Source organism: Coregonus clupeaformis, chromosome 15, assembly GCF_020615455.1.
Source record: "Coregonus clupeaformis isolate EN_2021a chromosome 15, ASM2061545v1, whole genome shotgun sequence".
NCBI classification, from domain to species: domain Eukaryota; kingdom Metazoa; phylum Chordata; class Actinopteri; order Salmoniformes; family Salmonidae; genus Coregonus; species Coregonus clupeaformis.
In genome coordinates this window covers 29,252,545-29,270,104 of record NC_059206.1, presented here as the reverse complement: position 1 = coordinate 29,270,104, position 17,560 = coordinate 29,252,545, and the positions used below count along the sequence as shown (strand labels likewise).

Sequence of the window (17,560 nt, the reverse complement as noted above, 5' to 3'; positions counted from 1 at the left end):
TAGCATTGCAATGGCAGACTTTTATTAAGACTGATGAGGGAAGCTCTCGTTCTTTCTATTTTAATCCATGAAACAAAGGTTGGCTTAGTGGAATGATGATCATTTGCTGCTATTCACTCAGTCTCCCCACTTTCCCCAGATTCACTCTTCTCAGTCGTTTGACGGCCTCAGAAAGCATCTTCTTATTTTGAGATTGCTCCCTCTTCATTATCTCAATTTTCTTCTTCAGTTTCAGGTTTTCCAAGTAGAAGTCCTGAGGGGAAAACCAACATGTAGAGAATACAAGTTAAGAATATGCATTGCTGTTATACAATCTATATTTTTAACTGCCACAAAGATCTGATCTCCAAGTTCCCCAGCCACCTAATTTTACAATGTTGCTCAGACAAAATGCATGTGAGGTGAGCTGCAGTGTTCACATTTAAACCATGACTGGTGATACATGGGGAGGATATCTTTACCTCTTGGCTCTGGTATATATTCACAGAGTCAGTCTGAGAACGCCTCTCTTGGAGCCTCAGAAGATGACAGGCTTGCTCCAAAGCATGCTGGTTAGCACCGATGGTTGATGAGATATGCTTGATGTACTTCTGGTCCACCTGAATCGTAGTGACATCAAACAGCACCAGTGTGAGATTAAATTATGAAAGGAAAAATGAGCACTACTTTAATCACGTGAACATAACATTTCAAATGTGGTTTGGAGAAAATATTAATAATCACAATATTGAAACTGGTGGCATTTCAATTCCCCCTTGGGGACCACTAAAGATACATTCAAATCCCAGAGGACTCACTGCTGACTGTGACTTGGGATGGGAGTTGTTGTTGTGGCACTCCTGTAGTAGCCTACTCATCTTATTGGTCATTGTCTTCCCTTCTGATATCAGTCTCTGCAGGGTGATGCAATCATCTTCATGGCCAGTGACATGAGGGCTCTTGTCATTGGCCCACAGTGGGGATAGGCTACTGTTCAATAAGGATGGGACCGAGTCATCTATGCTGGAGTTATGGCTGCTTTGAGAGAGGTTGTCCTTGTCCTTCTTGGCATGATCTCTTCTCCCTGAATAATAAAAACAGTTGTGATAAAGTCACTGAATTTAGTTGAATTTGCCATTCAAGTCAACCAAGGTGTTGCTTTTTTCGAAGCAGAAACCTATATTTGACAGATAATTTGATTACTAGTGTTACATTTATGTAGACTTGATGGTGATATGAGGGACATAAAGCCATTTCAATTAAGCTTTTTACCCCATCATCATACATAATGATCACTGAGACATTTCACATTTCTTACTTGTACCTGAAGGACTGCTCCTGCTTGAATGCCTGGAAGCGCCACACTCCACATAGTTGATGTTAATGATCTTTGGAGGGCACTCGGGCCAACCAGAATGCTCAGGGAGTTTCTCCTCTGTGGCTTTAGTCTGTGTCGTGTCCTTACCGGCAAGCTGTGCTATGATTCGCTGGATCTCAGAGAGGAGTTGATTTAGCTTGGGGTTGTCCTGGAGACCGCCTCCAAACTCTGATGCTGAATAAAAGAGTAGCAACTCAACAGAATCAACATCACATCTAGCAAGTATAACTGTAGATGGAGAGAAAAAGTGAGGGACCTTCTTGTATACATTACCAGTGGGGTTGACTGCAGCTGTTCTCATCTGCTTGGACCCCTGTATCTCCACACAAAATGTCTTGAGGAGCTCATTGCTGTTGGTGAGCTGTTTTTGATAGGCACCGAGCTCGCCCTTCAACCTTAGACAGTGAAATAAACTCACATCAAGTCTTCTATTTGACCATCAACATCTAACTCGATCAGCCTAAGAGCCAGTTCTGTTTTAGCCATCTGTTCTGCAGTGCCATTGACAAGCCAAAGAACCTCTGCCTCAGGCTATAATTCAATGGAATACTAAAAGTCAAGGCTGGGATGAAAGAGTCTGGAGATTGGACTATTTCCTATACTTATTCCTATTTCCTCCAACCTGTCTATCTCTTCCCGTGTGGAGCTGAGTGAGCCCTCCAGGCTCCTGTTGTTGTCCTCAGAGCGTGCGAGCCCCTCTGTCAGCTTCTCTCTCTCCTCCCTCAGCGTGTCACTCTCTCTCTGGAGCCGTGTGAGCTCACAGGCTGTCTCAACCAGAGCCACCTTCAGTCGCTCTGACTCAGCATGCACACCTGGACATCAGGACAAAAGCATGTACAGTAACAGCTCACCCCTGATTATTCCCTCCGAACAGTCACACAGTTAAGTGTGAAGGTAAGTGTGTTCACCACTTGACTAACTAGGTTGTTATTGTAAAATCATTTGTTGGCTAATGAACTTTAGTGTAACTGCAGTTTTCATGTAACTCTTTCATTGACATTAATGCATGATCTATGTGAAAGTCCAATATAAGTGTGCATCTCAAGTTATAATTCGGCCCTAAATAAATAAATAATTAACCCTATGTCTGTCTGACCTGGGTGGTTCTGGCCCATCTCTGTCCCTGCCTGCTGGGCTCCTGTCTGAGTTGCTGCCTGCTGGGCCTTATGGTTCTCCAGTTGCCCCTGGAGCCTTCCGTTTGCCTGGATGCTCTCCTCCAGACTCTGTCTCAGCCTCAAGATCTCCTGCTGCTGCTCCTCCATTTCTTCTTCCACTGTGAGTGAGTTGGAGGGGGTGAAACTGCGTCCATCACCCCCCTCTCTCTGAGCCATAATGGATCTGCACAGGTCCAGCTGGCTGCGCAGGGTCTCGTTGAGGCGTTTGCTAGCCCTCAGTCTGTCCAGCAGACTGCCATTCTCCCTCTGCAAGAGCTGGAGACACCTCTCACACTTGGTCGGGCCAGCCTCAGTTGGAGGAACTGGGAGGAGGGAGGAGGAGATAGTGAAACAGAAAATAAAAGAGAGGGAGGAAGAAAGAAAGAAAGAAGAAAGAAAGAAAGAAAGAAAGAAAGAAAGAAAGAAAGAAAGAAAGAAAGAAAGGAAAATGGGAATGAGAGAGTAAGAGTCTTTATGAGTCTGCTACAATGACATACTTCAGCTACAGACCGCCCCAGACCACAGGCAGACCACTTACACTCACCTTCACTGTTCTCTGGGATAGTGTGGTTGTCAGGGTCCAGAGTCTCTCTCGGACACAGATTAGATCTCCTCCTCTCCCTTTGGACTGCAAGCTGCTCCAGGCCCTAATCAAAAACCCACAGTAAGATTGATACGAGTAGGAAATTAGAAATTGATTGAATTACAATAGAATTGACCCCAGTTCTGATGGTCACATCTACAGTACCTTGATGATCTGCTCCCTCTCAGTCTGAAGTTGTCTGAGTTCAGAGACCTCTGAGCACTTCTCTTGCAGGGAGGCAGAGATCTGAATCTGTGCTGTGGATAGCTGCTCCTGCCTCTTCCCATAGTCCTCAAGCTCCAGCGTGTGCTTGGCCAGAATCTGGCTGTGATGTTCTCTGAACTCCTTCAAAGAGAAAATATAAATTAGTTTCTGGCAGCCTTGTCTCAACGTCTGTGGTTAAAGGAAAGAGAGGAGACAGAACATTTTTGACAAAGGTAGTATATTATGTACACCTATATATGGCTCTAGTGGAACCTATTCTCGTTACCTTGAACATCTGTTCATTGATGGTGATATAAGACATTAGCTTCTCTACTGTGAGTTTGTAGTTTGTCAGTTGTATCTCCTTGTCTGCTGTGCTCTGCATGAACAGGACGTCCTTCTCTTTCAACATCTGATCCAGTTGCTCCAACTTCCTATTGCTGTCCTCTGTCTGGCTCTGTAGTTTCTGTTCTGCTAGTTGATTTTCTAGCATCCGTTTGTCCTTATCATCAGTGGTCTGAGCCAAAATGTCAACAGCCTCCTTGAGTCTCTGTTCCAGCGGCTCCATCTTCCTGTCTCTGTCCTCCGCTTGACTCTGTAGTTTCCTGTCTGTAAGTTGATTGTCCTGCAGATATTTGCCAGTGGTATGAGCCAAAATGTCCTCCATTTCCTTGAGTTTCTCCCCCAGCTGCTCCAACTTCCTGTTGCTGTCGTCAGCTTCACCCTGCAGTTTCTCCATTTCAAGTTGATGGTCTGTCATCTGTGTCTCCTTTTCCTGGGTTGTCTGAAGCAAAATGGCTTCTGTCTCTTTTAGGCTCTGTTCCAGTTGCTCCAGCTCTTTGTTGCTATCCTTAGCCTGGCTATGCAACCGGCCAACCATGATCTGGGGAAAGAGATGAGACAAACAGTCCAGAAATAGGTACAAAACATTTCCCATTTTAATTCCACAACTAGAAATTACACTGTGAAATTGTAATTATATAAGCATGACCAAATAATTACTTAGAATTGTCACTCTACCTCTAGATCCTCTGAGTTCCTGTTGACCACCTCCTGTAGCTGGGAGATTATATAGTCTTTCTCCTGGAGCTCCTGGTCCAAGCCCTTCATCACTGACTCTAAAGACTACAGGAGAGAGACAGGAATAAGAATCCTGAAATGATATCTGATGTTCTATCACTTAGCACCAGATGTATTGCAGCAGGTTGAGTACCTATATTATCAACTCAATGAGTCACATATTGTTGTAGACCATGGGTCTCCACTCCACTGCAATCACTTGAGAGTTATGCACTTGAGAGTTAGGTTCATATAGACAAAGAGTTACAAAATAACTGCTTCCTAGGTTTGAGACCCCTAGTCTATGTGACTCTTGTATAAGGACATACATTCCTTGTAGATTTGTCCTAAAAGGCAGAACATTGAGGTATCTGTTACCTTTAGCACTTGAGCATTGATACTGGTGGCAGACTGGAGCTCTTCCACTGTGAGTTGGTGGTCAGTCAGCTGTCTCTGCTTATCTGCTTTGGTTTGAACCAACATGTCTTTTGTCGCTCTCAGTCCCTGCTCCAGTCGTTCTAGCTCCCTGTTGCTTTCCTCCATCTGGCTCTGGAACTGACCAGCCATGACCTGAAGAGATATTACCGGCAATATGAGAGAAACTCTGAATGAGTTTCATTTGAACAAGATAGTTTTTTTTAGCTCATGTTCGACTTCGCTAGGGTGTTGTTGTTTTCTCCAAACCATTTTTAAATCTGCTTGCTGTTTATTTAGTAATGTCCAGAATCTTCTGGGTAGCTTTTTTTTTGTTGAATATAGCATTCAAAAGCATAATTTTGTCCTCCTGTACCTCCATGTCCTTGTTCTTCCTGTCCAGAGCGTCCTGTAGGTGTGCAAAGGCCCTGTCCTTGTCTTGTAGTGTTTGGCACAGTCTCTCCTCCAGATCCTGCTTGGCTCCCTGCAGACGCTTAAACACATCCCTGGTCTGATTCATCTCCACGTCTCGCTGTCGCATCAGAGCACTCACACTCTGCTCAACACAGTACATTGTATTATTGACATTAATAACATACAACATCAAAAAAAGTAAGATGATTGACGTATGAATACAATTCGAACAGGGGAGATAGTATCACCAGAGGGGGAGGCAAGTGAGGTAAACACACATTTATCAGATGTTGACAGCAAGACAGCTGGTCGTTCCTATCTTGCAGATTGGTTAGCTTCTGCAGCAGTAGAGACAGCTTTGAAGAGCTGTCGTTTCCTTTCCCTTCATTGGCAGTGAGGATATCATCCTTGGCTCGCTAGGAAAATATAGGGACGCTCTTATCAATTAGCAAACTGCAATCAATATGTGGTTAAGTAATGGAATCTCCACAATTAAATAGTATGCATTGAGGTAAAGTACGTTTATAGCATCTTGGATGTGAGACAGGAGGTCTTCTTGGGCAGGTGGGTGTGTTTGGATGTCCAGCAGAGACTTCTGAAGACGCTCAATCTCCCTGTTGTTCAGCTCTACCACAGCCAGCAGCTCTTCCCTGGCTCTCTGCACCAGAAAACATATAGCTAGTTGAGGCTTTCAATCTATACTATTTCTAACAAAAAACAAAGGTATGGAAATGTACAGAGCAAAAGCCCGAAAGAAAGTGATATGTGTGACAGTGAATCTCACCTCAGAAGCCTCCTTCACCTCTTCAAGCTGCTGCTGTGACACTGACTCCTGCTGGTGACCAGTGGTAATGTCAGGGCATGTGCGCACATGGCCCTCCTGAGAAAGAGAATGTCAAAATTGGTTCACTTTCACACTCCTGTGTATATTATCCAGTGAATGCCTTGACAGTCCATGGAAATTATATGATACCATACGTGTATGCTTTTTCATACAGTGTTGCTTAGTTGATTCTGGCATGTTGTAGACCTAATACCTTTTGCAATTGATCTTTTTCCGGCAGTGTGCAGTTGAATGTCTTTACGGTGGCTTCCAGCTCCTTCAGTTTAATCTCATTCTCTGTTAGGAGGAAGTCTTTCTCTGCAATCTCTTCATTGGACTTTTCCAAAGCATCCTGGAGCTCCTGATAGACAAAGGAACAGAATTGTAAGTTACAGTACTTTAACAGATAGAATGGTGTTCTGCTTATCTATCCTGATAAAGCTGATTAGCTTATCAATTCCTGAATTTCATGTATTTAAAAAAAACATGTGAAGAATTACAGAAACATTTCACAGCAGAAGTGGATAATTTAACTCCATAATTGGAGAACAGAGGACCTGGAGAGAAAAGGCCTGTGCGTTACCTTCATCTTTGAGTCATATTTGATCTTCTCATTGGCCAGTTCATTCTCAAGAGTCTGGGGAAAAACCAACAACAACATACTCAGGGATGGATAAATAAGAGATAAATAATAGATGGTTGGATCTACACACAATAGTTTTGGTCAGAGTATGAACAGCTGTGAGTTCTTACATGGATTGTATCCTCATGGCTAAACAGCAGGTTGTTGAGGGTCAGCAGTTCTTTCTCCTTCTCCCGCAGACATGCCTGAAGCTGGCCTATCGTGTCTGTCTCTCCATCGCTTGACTAAATGTGAAAAGGGACAGAGGTTAAAGATGGGTCAACTTGACATTATATAACCTCATTTACTCCAGCATTTAATTTACATTTTGTTAATTTAGCAGACGCTCTTATCCAGAACAACTAGTTGCACATTCAACTAAGGTAAGTAAGTCAACCACAAAACAATTATGTAGTTGTCAGAGATTGAACCCAGGGCCTCATACATGCAAAGCATACACTCTACCACTGAGATACATCCCTTTCTATGAATGGATGATATTCTTACCTGAACAGCTTTTTTCTTCCCTCTATCTTTCTCATGTATTTTGAGGTTGAGTTTCTGGATGGCGGCTTCCTGCTCCTTGACTTTAAACTCACACTCAGCCAACTGGAAATCCTTCTCTGCCATCATATCCTGCAGCTCCTGAACAGTGAGTTATCAGCAGCACCATTATTATCATCTTTATTACAAAATTATTATAGATTCGGGACATATCTAGTCATTCTCTGTTCCTGCAACAAACACACTGTACTACACTATATATACAAAAGTATGTGGACACCCATTCAAATTAGTGGATTCAGCTATTTCAGCCACACCCGTTGCTGACAGGAGTATAAAACCAAGCACACAGCCATGCAATCTCCATAGACAAACATTGACAGTAGAATGGCCTTACTGAAGAGCTCAGTGACTTTCAACGTGGAACCGTCAAAGCATGCCACCTTTCCAACAAGTCAGTTCTGCCCTGCTAGAGCTGCCCCGGTCAACTGTAAGTGCTGTTATTGTGAAGTTGAAATGTCTAGGAGCAACAACGGCTCAGCTGCGAAGTGGTAGGCCACACAAGCTCACAGAACGGGACCGCCGAGTGCTGTCCTCGGTTCCAAACTGCCTCTGGAAGCAACATCAGCACAATAACTATTCGTCGGGAGCTTCATAAAATGGGTTTCCATTGCCGAGCAGCCACACACAAGCCTAAGATCACCATGCGCAATGCCAAGCGTCGGCTGGAGTGGTGTAAAGCTCGCCGCCATTGCACTCTGGAGCAGTGGAAACACGTTCTCTGGAGTCATTAACCACGCTTCACCATCTGGCAGTCCGATGGACGAATCTGGGTTTGGCGGAAGCCAGGAGAACACTACCTGCCCCAATGCATAGTGTCAAGTGTAAAGTTTGGTGGAGGAGGAATAATGGTCTGGGGCTGTTTTTTATGGTTCGGGCTAGGCCCCTTAGTTCCAGTGAAGGGAAATATTAACGCTACAGCATACAATGACATTCTAGACGATTCTGTGCTTCCAACTTTGTGGCAACAGTTTGGGGAAGGCCCTTTCCTGTTTCAGCATGACAATGCCCCCGTGCACAAAGCCAGGTCCATACAGAAATTGTTTGTCGAGATTGGTGTGGAAGAACTTGACTGGCCTGCACAGAGTCCTGACCTCAACCCCATCGAGTAACTTTGGGATGAATTGGAATGCCGACTGCAAACCAGGCCTAATCGCCCAACATCCATACCCGACCTCACTAATGCTCTTGTTGCTGAATGGAAGAAAGTCCCCGCAGCAATGTTCCAACATCTAGTGGAAAGCCTTCCCAGAAGAGTGGAGGCTGTTATAGCAGCAAAGGGGGGACCAACTCCATATTAGTGCCCATGATTTTGGAATGAGATGTTAAACGAGCAGGTGTCCACATACTTTTGGTCATGTAGTGTATGTATATGATAACTTTTGTTTCTGATTGGGCCAATATGGAATTTGATGCTTGATTTGATCATGAATATTGGATTTTGTGTCTCATCCCACCTTCAGGTGTCTGTCATATTTCCTCTTCTCTCTGCCATGATCATGTTCCAGAGCCTGAGAAATAAAGGTTTTAAAGGTCAGTGACTGACACAAACACACACACACACACACACACACACACACACACACTGACCTGCAGGTCCATCTCTCTCTGAGCAATGAGAGATGACAGCTGGCGGTCGGGGTCGGCTGTTGGCTGGTCTCCGCTACCCTGGCCAGCACCACTGTATCTCAGCTGGTCTATTAGAACCTCCTGGGACTTCACAGACGCCTGCAGCTGCTCTATCAGCCTGGGGGAGAGAGAGGGACAGAGAGAGAGAAAGAGAGAGAAGGAAAGAAGAAGATAATTAGAGGGAGCAAGAGAGAGAGTACATTTACATTTTAGTCATTTAGCAGACGCTCTTATCCAGAGCGACTTACAGTTATTTATTTTTATTTTTTTCATACTGGCCCCCTGTGGGAATCGAACCCACAACCCTGGCGTTGCAAACACCATGCTCTACCAACTGAGCTACATCCCTGCCGGCCATTCCCTCCCCTACCCTGGACGACGCTGGGCCAATTGTGCGCCGCCCCATGGGTCTCCCGGTCGCGGCCGGTTACGACAAAGCCTTACCTGTTGCATCACAGTAACAGGTAAGGACAAACTTAATTAATTATGATTCCATGGAGGGAACAGATAAACCTAAGGAGGTCTCTAGTCGCTCCTACCAATCTCTCTCCTCCAGCAGACTGAGTAGGTCCTGGAACTGCTCCGGGTTCTGGTTCCTGTCTGGGTCCTGTTCCTTGGGTAGGGGGTCAGTCTGTGTGGGTGCATCGGACTGGGAGTGTTCAGTCTGGGTGGGGGCGTCCGACATGGAGTGGTCAGTCTGGGTGGGTACGTCAGTTTGTGAGTGACCCTCCCCCTGAAGCTCCTTCTCCAGCTCCAGGCAACGCATTCTCTCCTGCTCCAACATGGTTGTCAGCTTCCCCACCTCCACTCTGGATGAATCCAGATCCTGGAAATAAATGGGAACGATATTCAGCAAATCTTGGAGGACATTGGAGAACACTTGGTTATGGAATACGTCTTCAGCCTAAATGTGTTGTTCAGATACCTTCTCTAGCTGCTGGATCTTGGTGTTGCAGTACTCTCGGAGCTGCTCCATCTGCTCTGGGTAATCTTGACTAGATCATACAAAACACAGGCAGATTAGATACAATACCAACAAATATTATTTATAGTCGGTCAAAATGAAAGATTCTCGGCTAAACTTACAGTGCAAGGGCAGAGACGCTCTGCAGCTCCCTCATTTCCTCTTTCAGTGTTTCAACCTCTACCTTCAGGTCAATGTTCTGTGTTGAGATAAAAACACATGTAGTTATACAATAAGCCTACCTGTACAGTAGTTACATGACTGTGCTGTTCATGATGTCTCTGATCACTCACTGTTTTGTACATTTCCTCAACAGAGTCATCACACCTCTGCTGCAGCCGCTCCTCGTAGAAGAAGATGCGGAGTCTGAGGTTGAAGTTGTCCTTCTTTAGGTCAGAGATGATCTGAGAACAACAGTGTGAGTGAGGAGGAACAGTAGTGTTAGGACCAGAACTACATGTACTGCCTATCTATGGCTCTGGTGAGGCCTATTTAGAGCAGCATTTTTGTATGAGTGGAAAGAAATCCTTTGAATTCATGGTCCCATTTTAAATAACTAAATGTAATGAAGCCTTCATAAACCCTTTATAAGGCCCATATACAAATGCTTTAGAAATCACAAATAAGCAAATGTCATGCTATAAATTGTGGTAAAAAGGTTGTCATGTTTGGCAAAGCACCAGATCACCTGTTATATCATCCATCCTTAGTATGACTTTGCTTATACAGTGGGGAGAACAAGTATTTGATACACTGCAGATTTCTGTAATTTTTATCATAGGCACACTTCAACTGTGAGAGACAGAATCTAAAACAAAAATCCAGAAAATCACATTGTATGATTTTTAAGTAATTAATTTGCATTTTATTGCATGACATAAGTATTTGATACATCAGAAAAGCAGAACTTAATATTTGGTACAGAAACCTTTGTTTGCAATTACAGAGATCATACGTTTCCTGTAGGTCTTGACCAGGTTTGCACACACTGCAGCAGGGATTTTGGCCCACTCCTCCATACAGACCTTCTCCAGATCCTTCAGGTTTCGGGGCTGTCGCTGGGCAATACGGACTTTCAGCTCCCTCCAAAGATTTTCTATTGGGTTCAGGTCTGGAGACTGGCTAGGCCACTCCAGGACCCTGAGATGCTTCTTACGGAGCCACTCCTTAGTTGCCCTGGCTGTGTGTTTCGGGTCGTTGTCATGCTGGAAGACCCAGCCACGACCCATCTTCAATGCTCTTACTGAGGGAAGGAGGTTGTTGGCCAAGATCTCGCGATACATGGCCCCATCCATTCCTCCCCTCAATACGGTGCAGTTGTCCTGTACCCTTTGCAGAAAAGCATCCCCAAAGAATGATGTTTCCACCTCCATGCTTCATGGTTGGGATGGTGTTCTTGGGGTTGTACTCATCATTCTTCTTCCTCCAAACACGGCGAGTGGAGTTTAGACCAAAAAGCTCTATTTTTGTCTAATCAGACCACATGACCTTCTCCCATTCCTCCTCTGGATCATCCAGATGGTCATTGGCAAACTTCAGACGGGCCTGGACATGCGCTGGCTTGAGCAGGGGGACCTTGCGTGTGCTGCAGGATTTTAATCCATGACGGCGTAGTGTGTTACTAATGGTTTTCTTTGAGACTGTGGTCCCAGCTCTCTTTAGGTCATTGACCAGGTCCTGCCGTGTAGTTCTGGGCTGATCCCTCACCTTCCTCATAATCATTGATGCCCCACGAGGTGAGATCTTGCATGGAGCCCCAGACCGAGGGTGATTGACCGTCATCTTGAACTTCTTCCATTTTCTAATAATTGCACCAACAGTTGTTGCCTTCTCACCAAGCTGCTTGCCTATTGTCCTGTAGCCCATCCCAGCCTTGTGCAGGTCTACAATTTTATCCCTGATGTTCTTACACAGCTCTCTGGTCTTGGCCATTGTGGAGAGGTTGGATTCTGTTTGATTGAGTGTGTGGACAGGTGTCTTTTATACAGGTAATGAGTTCAAACAGGTGCAGTTAATACAGGTAATGAGTGGAGAACATGAGGGCTTCTTAAATAAAACTAACAGGTCTGTGAGAGCCGGAATTCTTACTGGTTGGTAGGTGATCAAATACTTATGTCATGCAATAAAATGCAAATTAATTACTTAAAAATCATACAATGTGATTTTCTGGATTTTTGTTTTAGATTCCGTCTCTCACAGTTGAAGTGTACCTATGATAAAAATTACAGACCTCTACATGCTTTGTAAGTAGGAAAACCTGCAAAATCGGCAGTGTATCAAATACTTGTTCTCCCCACTGTAAATCATTTGTGAAGCATTTATCAAGTCGTGCTTATGAAGATGATTATACAAATAGGCTAGTCCTCATGTAGGCTAGTATAGGCCGACGGGCCGCCCCCAGGTGGTGAGGTTAGGCAACAACACATCTGCCACGCTGACCCTCAACACAGGGGCCCCTCAGGGGTGCCTGCTTAGTCCACTCCTGTACTCCCACGACTGAAAGCCAGGTCTAATCGGCCAACATCAGTGCCCGACCTCACCAATGCTCTTGTGGCTGAATGGAAGCAAGTCCCCGCAGCAATGTTCCAACATCATGCCCATGATTTTGGAATGAAATATTTGACGAGTGCACATACTTTTGGTCACGAAGTGCATCTACAGTTGAAGTCGGAAGTTTACACCTTAGCCAAATACATTTAAACTCAGTTTTTCACAATTCCTGACATTTAATCCTAGTAAAAATTCCCTGTCTTAGGTCAGTTAGGATAACCACTTTATTTTAAGAATGTGAAATGTCAGAATAATAGTAGAGAGAATTATTTATTTCAGCTTTTATTTCTTTCATCACATTCCCAGTGGGTCAGAAGCTTATATACACTCAATTAGTATTTGGTAGCATTGCCTTTCAATTGTTGAACTTGGGTCAAACGTTTCGGGTAGCCTTCCATAAGCTTCCCACAATAAGTTGGCTGAATTTTGGCCCATTCCTTCTGACAGAGCTGGTGTGACTGAGTCAGGTTTGTAGGCCTCCTTGCTTGCACATGCTTTTTCAGTTCTGCCCACACATTTTCTATAGGATTGAGGTCAGGGCTTTGTGATGGCAACTCCAATACCTTGACTTTGTTGTCCTTAAGCCATTTTGCCACAACTTTGGAAGTATGCTTGGGGTCATTGTCCATTTGGAAGACCATTTGCGACCAAGCTTTAACTTCCTGACTGATGTCTTGAGATGTTGCTTCAATATATCCACATAATTTTCCTTCCTCATGATGCCATCTATTTTGTGAAGTGCACCAGTCCCTCCTGCAGCAAAGCACCCCCACAGCATGATGCTGCCACCCCCATGCTTCACGGTTGGGATGGTGTTCTTCGGCTTGCAAGCGTCCCCCTTTTTCCTACAAACATAACAATGGTCATCATGGCCAAACAGTTATATTTTTGTTTCATCAGACCAGAGGACATTTCTCCAAAAAGTACGGTTGCAAACTGTAGTCTGGCTTTTTTATGGCGGTTTTGGAGCAGTGGCTTCTTTCTTGCTGAGTGGCCTTTCAGGTTATGTCGATATAGGACTTGTTTTACTGTGGATATAGATGCTTTTGTACCTGTTTCCTCCAGCATCTTCACAAGGTCCTTTGCTGTTGTTCTGGGATTGATTTGCACTTTTCGCACCAAAGTACGTTCATCTCTAGGAGACAGAACGTGTCTCCTTCCTGAGCGGTATGACGGCTGCGTGGTCCCATGGTGTTTATACTTGCGTACTATTGTTTGTACAGATGAATGTGGTACCTTCAGGCGTTTGGAAATTGCTCCCAAGGATGAATCAGACTTGTGGCGGTCTACAATTTTTTTCCTGAGGTCCTGAGGTCTTGGCTGATTTCTTTTGATTTTCCCATGATGTCAAGCAAAGAGGCACTGAGTTTGAAGGTAGGCCATGAAATACATCCACAGGTACACCTCCAATTGACTCAAATTATGTCAATTAGCCTATCAGAAGCTTCTAAAGCCATGACATCATTTTCTGGAATTTTCCAAGCTGTTTAAAGGCACAGCCAACTTAGTGTATGTAAACTTCTGACCCACTGGAATTGTGATACAGTGAATTATAAGTGAAATAATCTGTCTGTAAACAATTGCTGGAAAAATTACTTGTGTCATGCACAAAGTAGATGTCCTAACCGACTTGCCAAAACTATAGTTTGTTAACAAGAAATTTGTGGAGTGGTTGAAAAACGAGTTTTAATGACTCCAACATAAGTGTATGTAAACTTCCGACTTCAACCGTACCTCAATTACCTCGTACCCCTGCACATATATCCAAGTTAACGTTACTCATTGTGTATTTATTATTACTTTTATTATCACGTGTTTTACTTTTCTATTATTTCTCTCTTTTCTTTCTCTCTGCATTGTTGAGAAGGGCCAGTAAGTAAGCATTTCACTGTTAGTCTACACCTGTTGTTTACAAAGCATGTGACGAATAAAATGTTATTTTATTTGTTTCTGCACCTGTGTTATCTCCTTCATGGTGAATGGTCCATCGGTGGTCAGTGGGTCCAACTGCCCCAGCTCTTCTGCGAGGTCCATTTTTTTATGCTCTGCTGACAGTTTGGTTGGACCTAAACACGGCCTGGTCTGGTGTCTAGCAAAAAGTATAAATTAAGCAGTAAAACATATGACCATGAGAATTCCACATAACATGATATCTCGTGTATAATCATTTCTATTTGGAGTATTTTGCCTGTTTAGAGCAGCAAAACCATGTTCATATTTGATTTGAATACCTCTTGCCGCCGACTGCTCCTCCTAACCTTCAATGACACCAGTGCACGTTCTAGAACTCAGTAAATAATTTGATGCCTGACTGATGTGACGTAACAATTGTCTCCTAGGTAACAACATGAAGCTTCTACATTCTTTAAAAGTGATAGCTATCATCAATAATATTTCCACCTTTCTTTGATATCATCAGAGAGGATGAGGCAAAGCAGTATATTTTTCAACTGTTTCAAGATTTGCAGATCATATATGCAGTGGTCATTTTAGCATGTAAATCTTGGTGGGGCAATTTTTATTTTTTATTTTTTTTAGATGCATGCCAGCAAAGGCACCACACAACACTACACAACACAATACATCAATTGCACTATAAGGATGACAAACGGTGCCCACAAACTGTTAGGGCCTACATAAAGCTGTCCTAACAGCAGAGTCCCAACAGCAGTCCCAATACCTTACCACTGCTACACCTGGCTATCAGCAGCCTTGTCTGGCAGCGAAACAGTTAATTCAGCCTCATTTACTGCCATTTAAAAAAACATAGCTAATATGGCTGACTTGCTTAAACAGATGTGGTTTCTACTTACAATTGATATGTACAAACTATGGCATAAGGGGACGACGAGCGGATAAGAGGCAATCAGTCAATATAACTATTTGTTCAGCACTTTTGAAACGTACAGCGACAGAATTCAGAACATGGGCCGTTCTTACAGTATTCTCCCTGTACACCAAGTCAGAACCATAGGATAAATAAAGGGGACATATAAGTACACAAAGAAAGCTCTTACAATATTCGATGACTACATTTCTCTAAAACAGGCTATATGATACATATGCACCACCAAGTCAGAACAGTAGGTGAAATTAGGAGGGGAAAAGGGACCAAATTATTAGGTTGAAGCATTTGGGCTACTAACAGCTTACTACACAACATATACTTAGTATTACTTTCTTAGCTACAGTATACATACCTCCCTGGCATATTACATCATTTATGCAGCAGCATACAACACATTTTTGAACTCACCTTGTTGTGCTGTGCTCACTTGAACAGGAAGGTGGCGCGGCGGTCCTTCGTGGGCAACCTTTGTCATCAAACTTTGTCATCAAAGTCTGGCATTCTCTGGATTTATGGTGCTTTCAAGAAAACAAGGTTGAGTCATGAGGACGTCAGTGATCTTCAGGTCGGAGCTCTAGAAAGAGGCCCAAGTTCCTGATTTGCAATTCCGAGTTGGATGACCGCTGAAAACGTATTTTCCCAGTCGGAGCTCGTTTTTTCCCAGTTGTCTTGAACTCACTGAAGTCTGAGATTTCCCAGTTCCGGGTTTCCAGTTGTTTTGAGCGCGGCGGAAGTCATGCTGGATTGACAGCATGGCCAATGTTGAATGTTGATCCGTTTAAGCTTGGAAAGAGACCCTTAAACCCAGACTTGGACCACAAACCCTGTCCACTGAATAGCAGGCTAGTGATTGCTTTGCAATGCTTGCAGTTAGCCACTGATTCCTTCCAAACCACTCATTGTTGAATTTGCGATTTCCAACTTGTTGTGTAATGTTTATGTCCAATGGCCGATGAGCACCAATACGTTTTATCTATAATTTCTCTTTATTATTTCTCTTCATACGACAAGGATTGGAAAGGATTTGACAGTAGATTGTCGACTTCATTCATGATGATGACTTCTAGTTTGCTATCTAATAATTTGAAAGTATGATGTTGACATGATCAGTCCAATCAAAGCTAATGTAGATATAATGTGATTTGATGTCATTTTATCTGTGGCCAATTACCGTGACCCTTCTTGGATGGGCACTTCTAATGTAACTCTATGGCAGCACCCAAGGGATTTGAATTTTTTAGCTCTACCCTTAGATTTTGCGGTGACGTAGTGTCCCCATGAGTGACTGAACACTGAGTCAATCATGGCGCAACTAGAGAACATTACCAACCGATAAACTCTGTATTTTACGCTGGCTGCCCCACCACCACCACAGAAAGCACTGAGCTAGGCTGAAACACCTGCATTTTGGAGCTGCCTTACTCAAGAAAGCAAAAAAAAGACCAAGTTTGTATGCGTCTTTATTAACTCAATCATGATTATTTATTTTTTTACATTGTTTGCAAACTGATATGTGACACGTATTAATGCCAAAATAACATGCAAAACAGGCAACCTGCCCAGATGGCATCCCTGGCAGAGCATGCGCAGACCAGCTGGCTGGTGTGTTTACGGACATATTCAATCTCTCCCTATCCCAGTCTGCTGTCCCCACATGCTTCAAGATGGCCACCATTGTCCCTGTACCCAAGAAAGCAAAGGTAACTGAACTAAATGTCTATCGCCCACCCCGTAGCACTCACCTCTATCATCATGAAATGCTTGAGAGACTAGTCAAGGATCATATCACCTCTACCTTACCTGCCACCCTAGACCCAATTTGCTTAACGCCCAGTAGATCCACAGACGATGCAATCGCCATCACACTGCACACTGCCCTATCCCATCTGGACAAGAGGAATACCTATGTAAGAATGCTGTTCATTGACTATAGCTCAGCATTCAATACCATAGTACGCTCCAAGCTCATTATTAAGCTTGAGGCCCTGGGTCTGAACCCCGCCCTGTGCTACTGGGTTCTGGACTTCCTGACGGGCTGCCGCCAGGTAGTGAAGGTAGGAAACAACACCTCCACTTCGCTGATGCTCAACACTGGGGCCCCACAAGGGTGCGTGCTCAGCCCCAGGGGGCAGGGCTACCGACGTAAAGGCTAATCTGAAGATGGTGCTTGCTAAGGCAAAAACTGGCGAGTGTAGAGAGTTTAGGGATATTGTTATCCACGTCGGCACCAACAATGTTAGGATGAAACAGTCAGAGGTCACCAAGAGCAACATAGCTTCAGCATGTAAATTAGCTAGAAAGATGTGTCGGCATCGAGTAATTGTCTCTGGCCCCCTCCCAGTTAGGGCGAGTGATGAGCTCTACAGCAAGTCTCA

General features: G+C 44.0%; 1 protein-coding gene across 1 annotated transcript; it reads right to left on the bottom strand.

The window, feature by feature from the left end:
- LOC121582608 (myomegalin) lies at positions 1–14,594 on the bottom strand. Its single transcript, XM_041898532.2, has 28 exons — positions 14,569–14,594; positions 14,294–14,426; positions 10,081–10,191; positions 9,910–9,986; positions 9,749–9,818; positions 9,363–9,649; positions 8,785–8,941; positions 8,652–8,705; positions 7,138–7,275; positions 6,762–6,875; positions 6,592–6,645; positions 6,223–6,369; positions 5,970–6,065; positions 5,706–5,843; positions 5,464–5,601; positions 5,148–5,327; positions 4,736–4,927; positions 4,319–4,423; positions 3,585–4,181; positions 3,260–3,439; positions 3,056–3,158; positions 2,454–2,834; positions 1,980–2,169; positions 1,631–1,752; positions 1,298–1,531; positions 798–1,063; positions 462–599; positions 1–253 (listed from the first exon to the last, which is right to left on the bottom strand). Exons 2-28 carry the CDS (start codon positions 14,369–14,371, stop codon positions 110–112), a joined length of 4,491 nt encoding a protein of 1,496 aa, XP_041754466.2. The 5' UTR covers positions 14,372–14,426; positions 14,569–14,594; the 3' UTR covers positions 1–109.
- Positions 14,595–17,560: the final 2,966 nt, after the last annotated feature.

Coding starts and splice junctions, on each gene's coding strand:
- LOC121582608 (XM_041898532.2), bottom strand. CDS start 14,371: ATGGACCTCGCAGAAGAGCTGGGGCAGTTGGACCCACTGACCACCGAT. Junction 4,182..4,318: donor GGAACTCAGAGGATCTAGAG/GTAGAGTGACAA, acceptor CTCTTTCCCCAG/ATCATGGTTGGCCGGTTGCA. Junction 2,170..2,453: donor GATGGGCCAGAACCACCCAG/GTCAGACAGACA, acceptor CCTGATGTCCAG/GTGTGCATGCTGAGTCAGAG.